Raw genomic sequence first — 13,768 nt, 5'->3', positions numbered from 1 at the left:
TCTAAGATGGCTGCTCAGATTGTCTCCTAAATTGTTTATGTAGGTAATGAACAGAGATAAATGCCAAGATTCTATCCTTGTGACATGTCCATAACTGATTTCCTATCTGTATGTTCACTTAGCCCTTTCCACAGGGGGTGTAGGTGAATAATTTTCAGCTCACTTAAAGCTGACAGCAGAATAAAATGATTTTCTTCTGGGATGGTTCCTTTCAGATTTCTTACTCTGTGTTGACAAAATGAGATATGAAATATATTGTTGAAAATCACCAAGAGGATCCATTGTTGATTGTACTGACACATCTCAATAACAGTTTTTAAAAAGGGTTATTGACCATGAGTACTTTCCTTGGTGTCGCTAAACATATGTATTGGATCTAATGGCAACAGATAGACCTCACCTCTTTGATAATATCCACATCGAAACTGGTGTCAGTGACCATGATGTGGTTGTGGCAACAATGATTACCAAAGTACAGTGGACAACTAAAACTAGCAGAAAGGTAAATATGTTCAGTAAACTATATAAAAAATCGATAATCATATCTCAATGAAGAGCTTGAAACTTTCAGGGCAGGGAGAAGCATGTAGAGGAACTCTGGCATGAGTTTAAATGAACAGTTGATGATGCACTGGATACAACAGTTCATAATGGGAGGGAATCTCCATGGTATACAGTTACTGTAAAGAAGCTTCTGAAGAAACAGTGATTACTGCATAATAGGTATAAAACAAAACGTAGCCCAGTAGCTAGAGAAATGCTGACTGAATTGCATTTGGCTGTCAAGAGAGCAATGTGTGATGTATTCAGTGACTGCTGAAGCAGAATATTGTCAAGTGATCTTTCACAGAACCCAAGGAAATTCTGGTTGTATGTAAAGGATGTTAGTGGCACCAAAGTTAGTGTCCCGTCCATAGTGAATGAGGGTAGGAAAGCAAAAGCTGAAATGCTTAATTCCATTCACAAATGTTCTTTTATAATGGAAAACCTAGGAGATTTGCCCCAATTTAATCCTCATACCACTGAAAAGATGAATGAAATAAGTATTAGAGTCAGAGGTATTGAAAAACAGCTGAAGTAATTAAAATTGAATAAAGCTCCAGGATCGAATGGAATCATCCCTGTCAGATTCTATAATGAATTTGCAGTTGAGTTAGCCCCTCTTCTAACTATAATCTGTCATAGATACCTCAAACAAAAAACCACACCTAGTTCTTGAAAAAAGGCACAGATCACACCTGTCTACAAGTGCAGTAGAAGTGATCCACAAAACTATCATCCAATATTGTTGATGTCAATTTGTTGTAGAGTCTTCAAACACATTCTGAGCTCAAAGATAATGAGGTATCTTAAACAGAACGACCTCCTCAATGCCAGCCAGCCTGGATTTCGCATACATCGATCACTTGAAACTCAACGCACTTTTCTCACATGACATACTGAAAGTTTTGGGTCAAGGCAGTCAGGTAGATGCTGTATTTCTTGATCTCCAAAAAGTGTTTGGCTCAGTACTACACCTATGCTTATTGTCAAAAGTATGATCATATGGTATATCAAGTGAAATTTGTGACTGGATTGAGGACTTCTTGGTAGGGAGGATGCAACATGTTATCTTGGATGGAGAATCATAACCAGATGTAGAAGTGAATTTTGGTATGCCCCAGGGAAATATGTTGGGAACCTTGCTGCTCATATTAATGGCCTTGCAAGCAATATTAATAATAAAATCTGGCTTTTGGCAGATGATGCACGTATCTGTAATGAAGTACTATCTGAAAGAAGCTGCATAAATATTCAGTCAGATCTTGATAAGATTTCAAAGTAGTGCAAAATTGGCAACTTGCTTTAAATGTTCAGAGATGTAAAATTTTGCATTTCACAAAATGAAAAATCGTAGTATCCTTTGACTATGATATCAGTGAGTCACTGTTAGAATCGGTCAACTCGTATAAATATCAGGATGTAACACTTTATAGGGGTATGAAATGGAATTATCACATAGGTTCAGTCATGGGTAAAGCAGGTGGCAGACTTTGGTTTGTTGGTAGAATACTGGGGAAATGCAGTCAATCTATAAAGGAGCTTGCTTACAAATCAGTCGTGTGACCAGTTCTAGAATATTGCTCAAGTGTGTGGGATCTGTACCAGATAGGACTAACTCAGGATATTGAACGTATACAGAGAAGGGCAGCACGAACGGTCACAAGTTTAATATGTGGGAGGATGTCACATAGATACTGAAGGAATGAACTGGAAGGCTCTTGAAGATAAATGTAAATTATCCCGAGAATGTCTTTTAACAAAGTTTCAAGAACCAGCTTTAGATGATTACTGTAGGAATATCCTACAACCCTGTACATATCGTTCACATAGGAATTGTGAAGATTAGAGTAATTACTGCACGCACACAGAGGCATTCAAACAATCATTCTTCCCCCACTATATACATGAATAGAAAAGGAAGAAACCCTAATAACTGGTACTGCCATGCACCTCACAGTGGTTTGCAGAGTATAGATGTAGATGTAGATCAATGTTTACATGCGCAGGGAAGATCACAAGTAAATGCTCTATTGTGGTTCTACTGATCAATAAGTAATTGGCATTATTGATAAGTTAGCAAAGAGAGAATCTGTGGTAAAACTTCCTCATGATTATAGGATAGGTACAGAAACAGCGAGAAACGCTAAAGAAACAACAAGAAAAACTGTTAAATTTTGTGTTCAAAAATGACAACCAAGCCTGACTTTCAAAGTGTAAATACCTTCAAATTGAAAGTAAGTGAAGTAGTGCACCTGTGATTCCAGCAGAAGAGGGAAGGAGTTCCTGTATTAGGTTTGATGTTATTGGCAGGAGAGTTGCGTGAAATTCTGAAGATTGATGGAAAATTCAACACTTCATCTTGGTTGCTGACTTGTTCTAATATTGCTGCAGGAGTCAAGCAATTACCATTCACGTCCAGAAAATTAATGTGGACAAAGATGTAGCTAATGCTACTTTTGATGATGAATTCTTCAGTTGCATTGAACAGAGTAATTTTCTCCCTGAATGGTGAACAGCAGTTTGGAACTTTTTGCTGATTATTCTGTAGTGTGTAAAACATATCATCCTTGAGTGAATGTAGGAGAATAAAGGATGGCTTGGACAGAATTTCTGTTTGGTGTGATGAACAGCTGCTTGAACTAAATGTGGAAAAATGTAAATGCAGACAAGTGGCGGATACAGAAAAACCTCAAGGAGGGGGTGCTCAAGATATCTTGAGCTACCTTTACTTTTACTGTAATAAAAATTAATCAAGTCACATGAAAAGTTTAAAAAAAATTTTTTTAACTGATTAAACACATATACAAGACAATGCCATCTTATGAAATAAAAAAGTTACAGTTGTGGTTCTCTTCCTTAAATGATGACTTCTACGCGTCTATTCTTCCTGGCAAACTGGCTAATTACATCATCAAATACGATGATGTGGGCACGCGTGCTACATAAGAAAGTACAACTACTCAATAACTCGATTCAGTTGAGTCAACTGACGAAAGAAATGAATGAATAGTGTGCGGACTAACTGGCGGAGGCGATGCGCGCACACGTGCCCCCCATATGTATCCGCCACTGATGCAGATGAGTAGAAACAACAATCCTCTAATGTTGGAATACAGTATTAATGGTGGATTGCTTGATACAGCCATGGTGATTAAATATTTTGGCTTAACACTGTAAAGAAACATGAAAGGGATGATCATGTAAGGTTCATTATATGGATGACGAATGATTGACTTTAGTTATTGTGAGAAGTCTAGGAAAGAGTAGCTCATCTGTGTTCATACAGAACACTGATGTGACCAGTTCTTGTGCCTGCTTGAGTACTTGAGATCACCAGGTCAGATAAAAGTAAGACATTGAAGCAATTCAGAGGTGTGCTGCTAGATTTGTGACCCGTAAGTTTACTCAACATGTGAGCATTATGGAATGCTCCATGAACTCAAATGGAAATCCCTACAGAGAAGACAATGTTCTTTTTGCCAAACACTACTGAGAAAGTTTAGAGAATAGGTATTTGTGACAGACTGCAAAATGAACCTACTGCAACCAGTGCACATTTTCTTAAGGACTGCAAAGACAAAACAATAGAAATCTGGGCTTGTGCAGGCGCATGTAGACAGTTGTTTTCCCTTGTTCCATTCGCAAGGGGAACAGGAAAGGGAATGACTGGCTGTGTTACAAGGTACGCTCTAACATGAACTGTATGGTGGCTTGTGGTGTGTGTGCGTGTAGATGTAGATGAAAGTGGACTATACTGGAAGTGCATGTCCACACAAACTTCAGCCTCATTGACTGAAGTGCTTGCTACTGGGCATCAGCCTCAACTGAAGGACGCAAATTGAAGCCACTTATTACTGGAAAAAAGGACCAAAAATTAAGTTATTTCCACCCTCCCACTATTTGTTGATGTCGCTACTGTTGTCAATGGTAAAGTATCTTTTTTCAGAAATATAAGATGAGTAAGATTTACAATAAACTTTTTACTGATCTTCTTTTTTTGTAGTTAGCTCCAGTTCTTCAAGTCTAGGGGCTGATTCTTGAAGTTGAAATTTTTGACATTTTAGGTTCTCATGGTTACAACTAACATAATAACTTTGAAGAATAGCTGTGCTGTATTTTAGTTTTCATGATAATTTATTGTATCACACTGTCTTTTGAATTTTTACATTAACAAAGCCAAAATTACATTGTTCTTCCAAAATACAAAATCACATCCGATCACATCAGAGCCATGCTCACTAGTACTTCACTCAGCAGTAACACAGTGTAACAATATTCCAAAGGATGTGTAACAAATAAAATAAAGTAATTTCTTTTTATAGATTTTAGCTTGTAGTATAACACATTGTATACAAAATCATACGTAATTTTTTTTAGGAAAACAGCTGCGGCAATATTGACCTGTTCAAAATTAGAAAATTAGTTGTGGTATCGACTACTTCTGTAGAGGAAAAATAATGCTAGAGGAGGGTGTCCCTTTACAATATCTCCCTCAAAAAATTTGGAGACATTGTGTTTACACTATTTTGTGGCCTACTATAAAGTTTGCCAAACGGTGTACAAAATGACGCCAAAATATAGAATACAGATGTGTAGAAGTATCTGATACATATCATATTTCAGAAAAAATTAGAAAAATAACTACTATACAAGTCATAATTTATATATATATCAGGACATGGCATTCAGATTTTTAGATATGTGGAACATTCCGTCACAAGACAAACAAGTCAAAGTCAAAACTACAACATTACAACACTAAACTATAGAAATAAGTGCAGAGACAATGTAAATTACTAGAATTACAGATTGCAAGTTTACGTCTATAGAGTTACACCTTCAAAGTCTTCAAAAGAGAAGAAAAAAATGTAGAGCCTAAATGTACGGCGAGTGAGCCGACTCAAAAAACCCACAACAATGGGTACAAGCTAGAAGAACATAATCAATCATGCATAAAAACATAGTACAAAATTAGTCAGCCATATCAACCAGAGTATGCAAGGATAAGTTGACTCATGAAAGGGCAAAATAATGAGAAAATATTATGACCTAAACTTACGATGTGGGGGGCCGACCCATGAATCCGAACCACACTGGGTACAGATCAACAAAACTGTTTCGACACAACAAAATGAATAAAGTTCACAATCATATATTAATAAGTTCAACCATATGTAAAGAATAATTATAGGAAGCATCTAGCCTCAATCAATAGTTGCATGCTTTCCTCGAGTTCACACACAGTCGCGATGACCAGGGGTACCCAAAACGAGTATTAAGCATGAGTTTGCCCACAACGCAAGTTCCAATGAGATACAATATTACCGTACTCAGGATAAATACAGGTAATCAGTCATAAATATCTTTGAATGATGACAATTGACTAGCTTGAGGACCAAAATCAGTGTGTGAAAGCAGAACTGTATACATCTTGTTATACTGTCTATACTCGTAAATGTCTTCCATACTATTTCCTAATTGTTCACACAAACTAACCTACATACATAGAGGCCTAAAAGATACATTTACAGTTGATAAAAAAAGACACGTACTAATTTAAAGTCACATACTGTATTGGGAAGTTCATACCCCTACTTGAAAAATCATACATCTATGTGGAATAACACTGTCCATACCAGTGATGATTTTTTTCTAAACAAATAGTTCCATGAATTCTTCATATAGGATAATTTATTGACCAACAATTTACAAATCTGTCACATCACTGATGTAGTTGACAGATGCTTGAGTACATTACCCAGCATCTAAGATCTCTTTTAAGTCGACTGGACCAGCAGGGTACAGCCATACAGCAGTGTAGGAGTGGATCCACCCACATCTTTCAGTTTCCTGCGTAGATTTCTTGTCACACGGTCCAAGGGATAGGTAACTTCCTGTCTGACATTCACATAAAATCCTGTTCTAAAAATGCTGTTCAGTACCTTCCTCGCATCACATGGCATATGCTCGTATATAGGGTTTACATCAGACTGGATTAAAAAGCATTCATATATTAAACTTTAATAAACAAAATGCAATGGAAAAAAATGAACCAGTAAGGTGATTCACACAGATATACTAAGATACTATTCCTAATTTTTACAGGACAAAATATGAAAATTTATTACTAGATATTTAATGGCATTGTCCCATTTCAAAATTGTAAAAGGATCTACTCATAGTCTCATAGCATATATGAATCAAATTCTAAATCACAAATCTATTACAAAACATAATTATATAGTTGTATGCAAATATAATGTATCATAGATTTAAACTGAGTCCCCTAGATAAGAGAGAAATTTAGAAATCACACGACCTTACATACTAAATTCCTGACAAACAAAACACAGTTATGTAGTCATATGAATCTGCAAATATAGTGTGTCATAGATTTAAACTCAGTCAATAAATAAGAGAGAACTTAACAAATCACATTATCTTTCTTATGACATTCCTGACAAACAAAACACAATTATATAGTCATATGGATCTGCAAACTTAGTGTATATTTTCTTCTAGATTAGGGAACATTATGCATCCATGTTCAAAGGACTTGTCTTCTATACCAAAAGTTAACTGTACCTGAGATTTTACCAATTTGCTTTGCTTACCAGTAGCTCGTATTATCTTTGTGTGTTCAATGGGCATTTCCACAAATTTCTTACTACACTTGATATTGTCTCTAAATTGTTCAGATCACAAATCAGGCTATCCATGTATCAGCAGTCACCTTCCCACTGATAAATCTTAATTTTTATATAAGGACGCCCAAAATATGAATCATCTTCTCTGTTGTCAGACACTTTATGCAAAAGATCACTGAATTTCATCAAATGCTACATCCACACTGTCTTTATAGGGTTTTAGCAACTTCACTGGTATCATAGCATTACTTTGGTACTCATGTTGTCAGATAAAGACTGAACACAATCAGTGGAATTCACGGCACAACTAACATCACTTGTTACAGAAGGAACACAAAATACATTTCTGTCAAAATTACACTTTCTGCTTAGATCTTCTTTCACTTCATTCCACCTATTTGGATACAAATTCTGACTAAACATATCTAACTTATTCCAGAACGCACATTTATCTATGTTATCAACAATCTGGTCCCAAACTTCAAAATGTTTTCACCTTTATTCTGTAGGCTCACAGATAACTCGCCTTTACTATTTGTAACATTGCTCTGCATGACATTAATGAAAAACTGTTTTGACTGGACTGGTCTTCCATGACTCTCACTTTACATCATCATATAAATCACTTACATTACCTGTGTTGTCAATATCATTCACAAATAACTCTGAAACTTCATTATTCTTAAACTGCACAAATACCTGATGATGATTTCACAGCTCTTAATCACATCTACATAAAAAATATCACCTAGTTCAGATCCAAACAGACGTCACCTGATTTACATACACCAATAACACTGTTTAATGACCAAGAGAAGAAATCATTAGTATGTATTACATCAAAATTCTCACTACTCTCACATTCTGGTTTGTGATTAATACCTACATCACTAGAATTAAACATAGTATCCCAAAACTTTTGCTCAAAACATAAATTAGGCATCTGATATTCCTCCTGTTCAATTTCAGATACATGTGCCAGGTCATTGACACTGTTATCATTGTTTAATGGCAGATGTAGCTTGGGGGTCTGTGCTTATTGTGTTTTCTTGCCCAAAAACTGTGGACCTGAGGCAATTTGCCATTTCCTGAGTAGTTACTTCTATAATTGTTACTTCTATTAAAATGCCCTTGGTTATCCCAATTATTCCTATCCTGTTGATGTTCAAAATTTCTCTCTCTATTTACACTCTGATCCTGATAAAAGTTATTATCTCTGTTTCTGTAATTACTCCCATTGTGATTTCTATCACTCCGATTATTATGGTACATACTTCTTTCTACTGCCCTATGCAGCCTGTCAACATACTGTAAAAATTGTTCAAGACAATCATCAGTTCTGTGTACTAAATCCCACTGCAACCTTTCTCGTTATCTCCTTTAAGTACATCAATCATTGTCATTTCGTCAAGTGGTTTGTCAAGGTGTGTTAATTTTTTAAGTTATTTCTTACAAAATCTTTCAAAGTACTGTCCCTATTCCTATAAGTAGAACCATTCAAAGCTTCACTTTTAATTCTCCCCTGCTCAGCTTCCGAACAAAATTTATTTAAAAAACCTTTCTCAAAACTTTCTCCCCCTTGTCTTAAATTTAAATTTACTCATGATAGAGCTTCACCTTCAAGACATATTTTAACAAATTTAATTTTGTGAATGTGATTCATGCACGGCACAAAACTATCTCTACAGTGATGCGGAAAATCCACTGGATGTAAATTGTCTGCTGGAAAACCTTTGACAGGATTGTTTGACCATGCAATACCATTGTTTGCACACAGATTTTTGTGAATGCAATTTTCTTGAACTGTTGAAATTTTTTGATCTAAAACAGTTAAATTAGTTTGCATATTGTTTTCAAAATTTAAAATTTTTTGATTTAAACTGGCGATTTTTTGTTCCATTATTTCCACTACGGCTTTCCATTCAACTCTGACATCATCAACATTCTTCGACTGTCTCACTGATTCAACTATGTATTCATTTTCCAAAACAATAAATTTATTTTCTAACACAGTAACTTTTTCATTCACACTTTTTAACCCCTGTGACAACCCATTTTTTAGTTCTGAAACTTGATTACTAAGTTGGTCCATTTGATCTAGTACTTTGTCTAATTTACTATTGTTATCTGTCTTCATTTCTTCTATCTTTGCCAAAATTAATTGCAAAATATCATTTTGTACTGTTTCTTTGCTGACTACGATTTCACTCGGCCCAGACATGTCCTGACTGGATCATACAGCTTTCACTTCTACCCCGCTCCTACCCTCGTCTCTATTCATTTTGTTAACAAGCACAAGTCCACAAACAAATTAACTTCACAAATAGTTTGTACTTACCTTTCCTTTTTGATGTCCCTGGTTGTAGTTGTAAAGTCCTCTTTCATTCGATCCGGTCCATCATTCTTGTTAGTACCTTTTCACTATTGATATGATTTACTTGATTGGGTGGCCCTCGGTCATCTTTCTTCGTGTGATCTGAAATCCATTCATACATAAACTGCAAATGACACAGATCTTTCTCCCTTCTCCTGCAACAGACAAAACTTCATTATTAGTCAACTATCCCAGACAGCGCCACCACTTGTAATCTACCCTCCCTTCTCTGTTGATGTCACTACCATTGTTGATGGTAAAGTATCTTTTTTCAAAAATACAAGAGGAGTAAAAGTTATAATAAACTTTTTGGTTATCTTCTTTTCTTGTAGTTGGCTCCAGTTCTTCATGTTTAGGGGCTGATACTGGAAGCTGAAATTTTTGACATTTTAGGTTTTCATGGTTCCAGTTGACATAATTAACTTTGAAGAATGCCTGCATTGTATTTTTGTTTTCACGATAATTTATTGTCTCACATTTTACTGTATCACACTCTCTTTTGAATTTTCACATTGACAAAGCCGAAATTACATTGTTCTTCCAAAATACAAAATCATGTTCGATCACATCATAGGCATGCCCACTACTACTTCACTCTGCAGTAGCACAGTCTAAGAATATTCCAAAGGATTTACATATTTTTTTGACAAATGAATTTCTATTAATTTATATTATTATTTTGTAAATGAATCTAGAAATAAACATAAGAAATAGCACCAAATTGTGTAATTAATGAGAGAAATTTTAAGTGCCAAATATTTTGTAATTTCAAATGTTTCTAAAAACAATAATTTGAACTGTACATTCAGAGATAGTACATATTGATTGTAACAAAGAAAATAAAGTAATTTCTTTTTATAGATTTTAGCTTGTAATATAACACATTGTGTACAAAACCATATATAATTTTTTAGAAAAACAGCTGAGACAATATTGACCTGTTCAAAATTCAAAAATTACTTCTGGTATCAACTACTGCTGTTGAGGAAAAGTAATTCTAGAGGAGGGTGTCCCTTTACAATGTGCATCCAGAGAAATGATGACATTACCACTTTATTACATGTAACAGAAAGATGCCTAGATGGACAATACTATAGTCAGAGATGGGGCCTGTTCTGTGTTTGTTCTTGCCATGTACATGTTTATGTGGAGGGGAAAGGCTTACCTGAAAGAGCTGTTCTTTTACACACATCTTGACATCTTGCTGAAGATGTGCTTGTTTTGGATAACCAAATGATTTTTGAGAGATACTTTTCATCTGGTGTTACGTGCTCATCCAGGACCAAGATGTGACACATTACCAGTTGAATCTCATAAAACAGGTTGTTTTTCAGTTGCCAATGCAGTCTCTAAACTGCATTTATCTGGATAATTGGAACTAGCTGTAAGTCAATAGTATCTGTGTATCACAGACCAAGTCAGACTTTCTTATTGATGGACTCTGCAATAGGAAAAGGATAGTCATTGTTGACTGTCAAGAGGATGGAAAATGAATGATGCACAATTTTTTTCCTGGAGAAAACTGTACAAGGAGCATTTACTACCCACCAATACTGTTCATGAAAGACACTGTTGTGAAGGTGAATGATGTAATCAGATTTCGGTGTCTTATATTTGACAAGAAGCTGTTTTTACCATATTTTGGAGTTCTGAAGGCAAAAGCCTCAGGTACTTATCTTAAAGTGCCTAAGTCAGAATGTCTTAAAAGAGGAGACTGAGTGCGTCTACTACAATTCGATAGAGAATCTATCCCATCCTGACTGGATTCTGGATCAACTGAAAATCATTGTCACAGTGCACTGTGAGGGACTTAGATGCATGTGCATCCAGTCCATAACCACCCCACTTGCTGAAGCTGTGGTCTGCTTCCAACCTGCTGACAGCAGCTCTTCATGATGTAACAGGTATAAGGGGGTTTGACCTGCAGTTACCAGTATTCAATCTAGTTGATAACCTCACCATTTAAACATAAATTGTCCATGTTCTATGAAGTCTTATTGGTGTCTATGTGAAGGAAAAATCTTGTGACTCTCTGTGTGGACTGAGTTACAGTCTTTGCTCATGGGTAGAACTTCCTTCCATTATGGTTTCTCAAAAGGGCCAGAATTATTTTTGCTCTGCCGAAATGCAGGAAGGAGAGAGAACATAACCACATTTGTGTATTCACAAACATATTATACAAGTAATTTATGCTGATGGGTCCTAACAGGATTTGCTTCAATTGCGTCTTAAAGTATTGTTCTACCTTATTATTACTATGATTTTTCATTAATTTATTTTTTAGAACATATAAATATTGGTGTGCACCATTAGGTGTACCAACAACAAACTTCAATCCATTGTCCAGATGCCTTGTTTAGATATTACCCATGGAAATGTGTAAATTTTTTGATACCCTCCTTGCTATATTACAATTCTGAGAAATCTGAAGTGTTTACAGTTAACTGAGGTTTAAGGAAATGAAATATTCTAATAAAACAACTATTCATTTTTAAAGGTATATTGGCGTACACCACGGGGATTTCCTCAGTACCTGCCAAGGACTGTTGCAAAGAAGAAATATCGATTTACTACTAATCGACCATGGACTGGTCAATTTGAACAACAGAACATGTCTCGGCAAAGGAAGAAAGTTTTCTTAGAGCCTGTACTTGAATGGAGCTTCTTCAGAGGAGATCGTGTGAGTAATATGTTATTCAGTTATGGGAGTTAAGTTAGGGAATCTTTTTCTAATTTCTATATAACATTTTTTGACAAACAGTGAATAATATAATGAAGAAATAAAGAATTCATTATAAGCCTAATATGCTGAAACTGTCAGCTTTTTATTTTATTTGGGTAAAAGCTATGTTCCACATAATAAATAAATAGCATAAATAACAGGATTTGTTAATGTTTTTATGTACATGAGTAATTGTAAACCTTAAAAAATTCTGCTCATTTAGAGATATTTGTTCTGAAGACACGTTTCTCATACTGCCACAACATTGTAGCCATTTTGAAAGTTACAGGGAACTTAAGAAGTACAAAATGGAGTTATTCTAAAATTGCTTTAGCTGATATACATGGAGAATTCAAAAAGTATCTGCACATTCAATTTATTGAAAACACCACAGAATTTACAGTTACATCATTTTCCAACACTTTCACTCTACTTTTCAATGCACTTGATCTATCACTGCACAATACCCTTAGGGGAAAATTTTTTTTTTGGCTGAACAGAAGGCAATGTACGCACCACTTCCTTCATCTCTTCAAGTGGACCAAGAAAATCGACATCCGGCAAGGTGAAATCGGGACTGTGTCCCAGATCTTCCAACACCTTGAAATGCATAGTCTCAGGAGTTTGTGTGGGGTGACAAGTTATGTGAAAACATGCACTGTCATGTAAAAACAAGAATATTGTTTGACAATAGAGTTTGTAGTTTATAATTTTTGAAGTCATGTTAGGTGTTTATTTCAAAATGCAGGCTTTAGCTTGTTGCAAAGCATTGGTCATCTACTGTTTACCCCTTCCCCAGTTAATATTCCAGAATTTGCCCTTGTGCAGTGTTTGATCTCTGGTTAAAAATAATGAGCCCATGTTTCATCTCCAGTGATGATACAAAAAATATTCACCTTCATTATCATGATGGTCCAATAACTGAGTAACTGCTGACAGGTTCTCATTTGATTAAATTTGTTCATTGAGTTGTTTTGGGGCCGTCTTGACTTTTTGCACTTTAAGGCTGTTATTGTTTGTGTCATAAGCAGAACCACGATATATGTGAATTTGGTTTCCCACATACCAACTTGTTCATTATTCAGTATCATGCACTTGCTCAGTGTTGGCATTAGTGGTGAATTTGACTGGACGTCTTACTCTTTCCATGTCCCTCACGATTGTTCAGTCACTTGAAGTGCTCAATTCACTGATAAACTCTTTACTGTGGTAAATATTGACCCTAAATCATTCTGGAAGTTGTCTATGGATTTCAGCTGCTCGTGCTCTTTCAGACCACACTAAATGGAATATAGAACAATTTTTCATTGGTACAAAAAAAAAAAAAAAAAAAAAAAAAAAAAGGGGGGTGATGAGGCCATGTTTACTTTTTAGTGCAAATTTACTGACGTGATGATGCTGAAACCTAGCACAGGTGAAAAGAACGATGCCATTTAGTGGCTGGTGAGGTCAATAATCAATGCCGCCAACCTAAAGATGACT

The 13,768-nt window shown here is 35.6% G+C and overlaps 1 protein-coding gene across 1 annotated transcript in view; it reads left to right on the top strand.

The window, feature by feature from the left end:
• Positions 1–13,768, top strand: part of LOC126484435 (probable 39S ribosomal protein L24, mitochondrial) — a 53,833-nt gene that overhangs the window by 19,471 nt on the left and 20,594 nt on the right. The window contains exon 2 of the mRNA XM_050107952.1: positions 12,062–12,244. Coding sequence (XP_049963909.1) covers positions 12,062–12,244 — 183 coding nt within the window. The remainder of the gene's footprint in view (positions 1–12,061; positions 12,245–13,768) is intronic.

The sequence above is a fragment of the Schistocerca serialis genome, chromosome 6 (genome assembly GCF_023864345.2).
Source record: "Schistocerca serialis cubense isolate TAMUIC-IGC-003099 chromosome 6, iqSchSeri2.2, whole genome shotgun sequence".
Taxonomy (NCBI): Eukaryota; Metazoa; Arthropoda; class Insecta; order Orthoptera; family Acrididae; genus Schistocerca; species Schistocerca serialis.
This window is presented reverse-complemented; position numbering and strand designations above follow the sequence as displayed.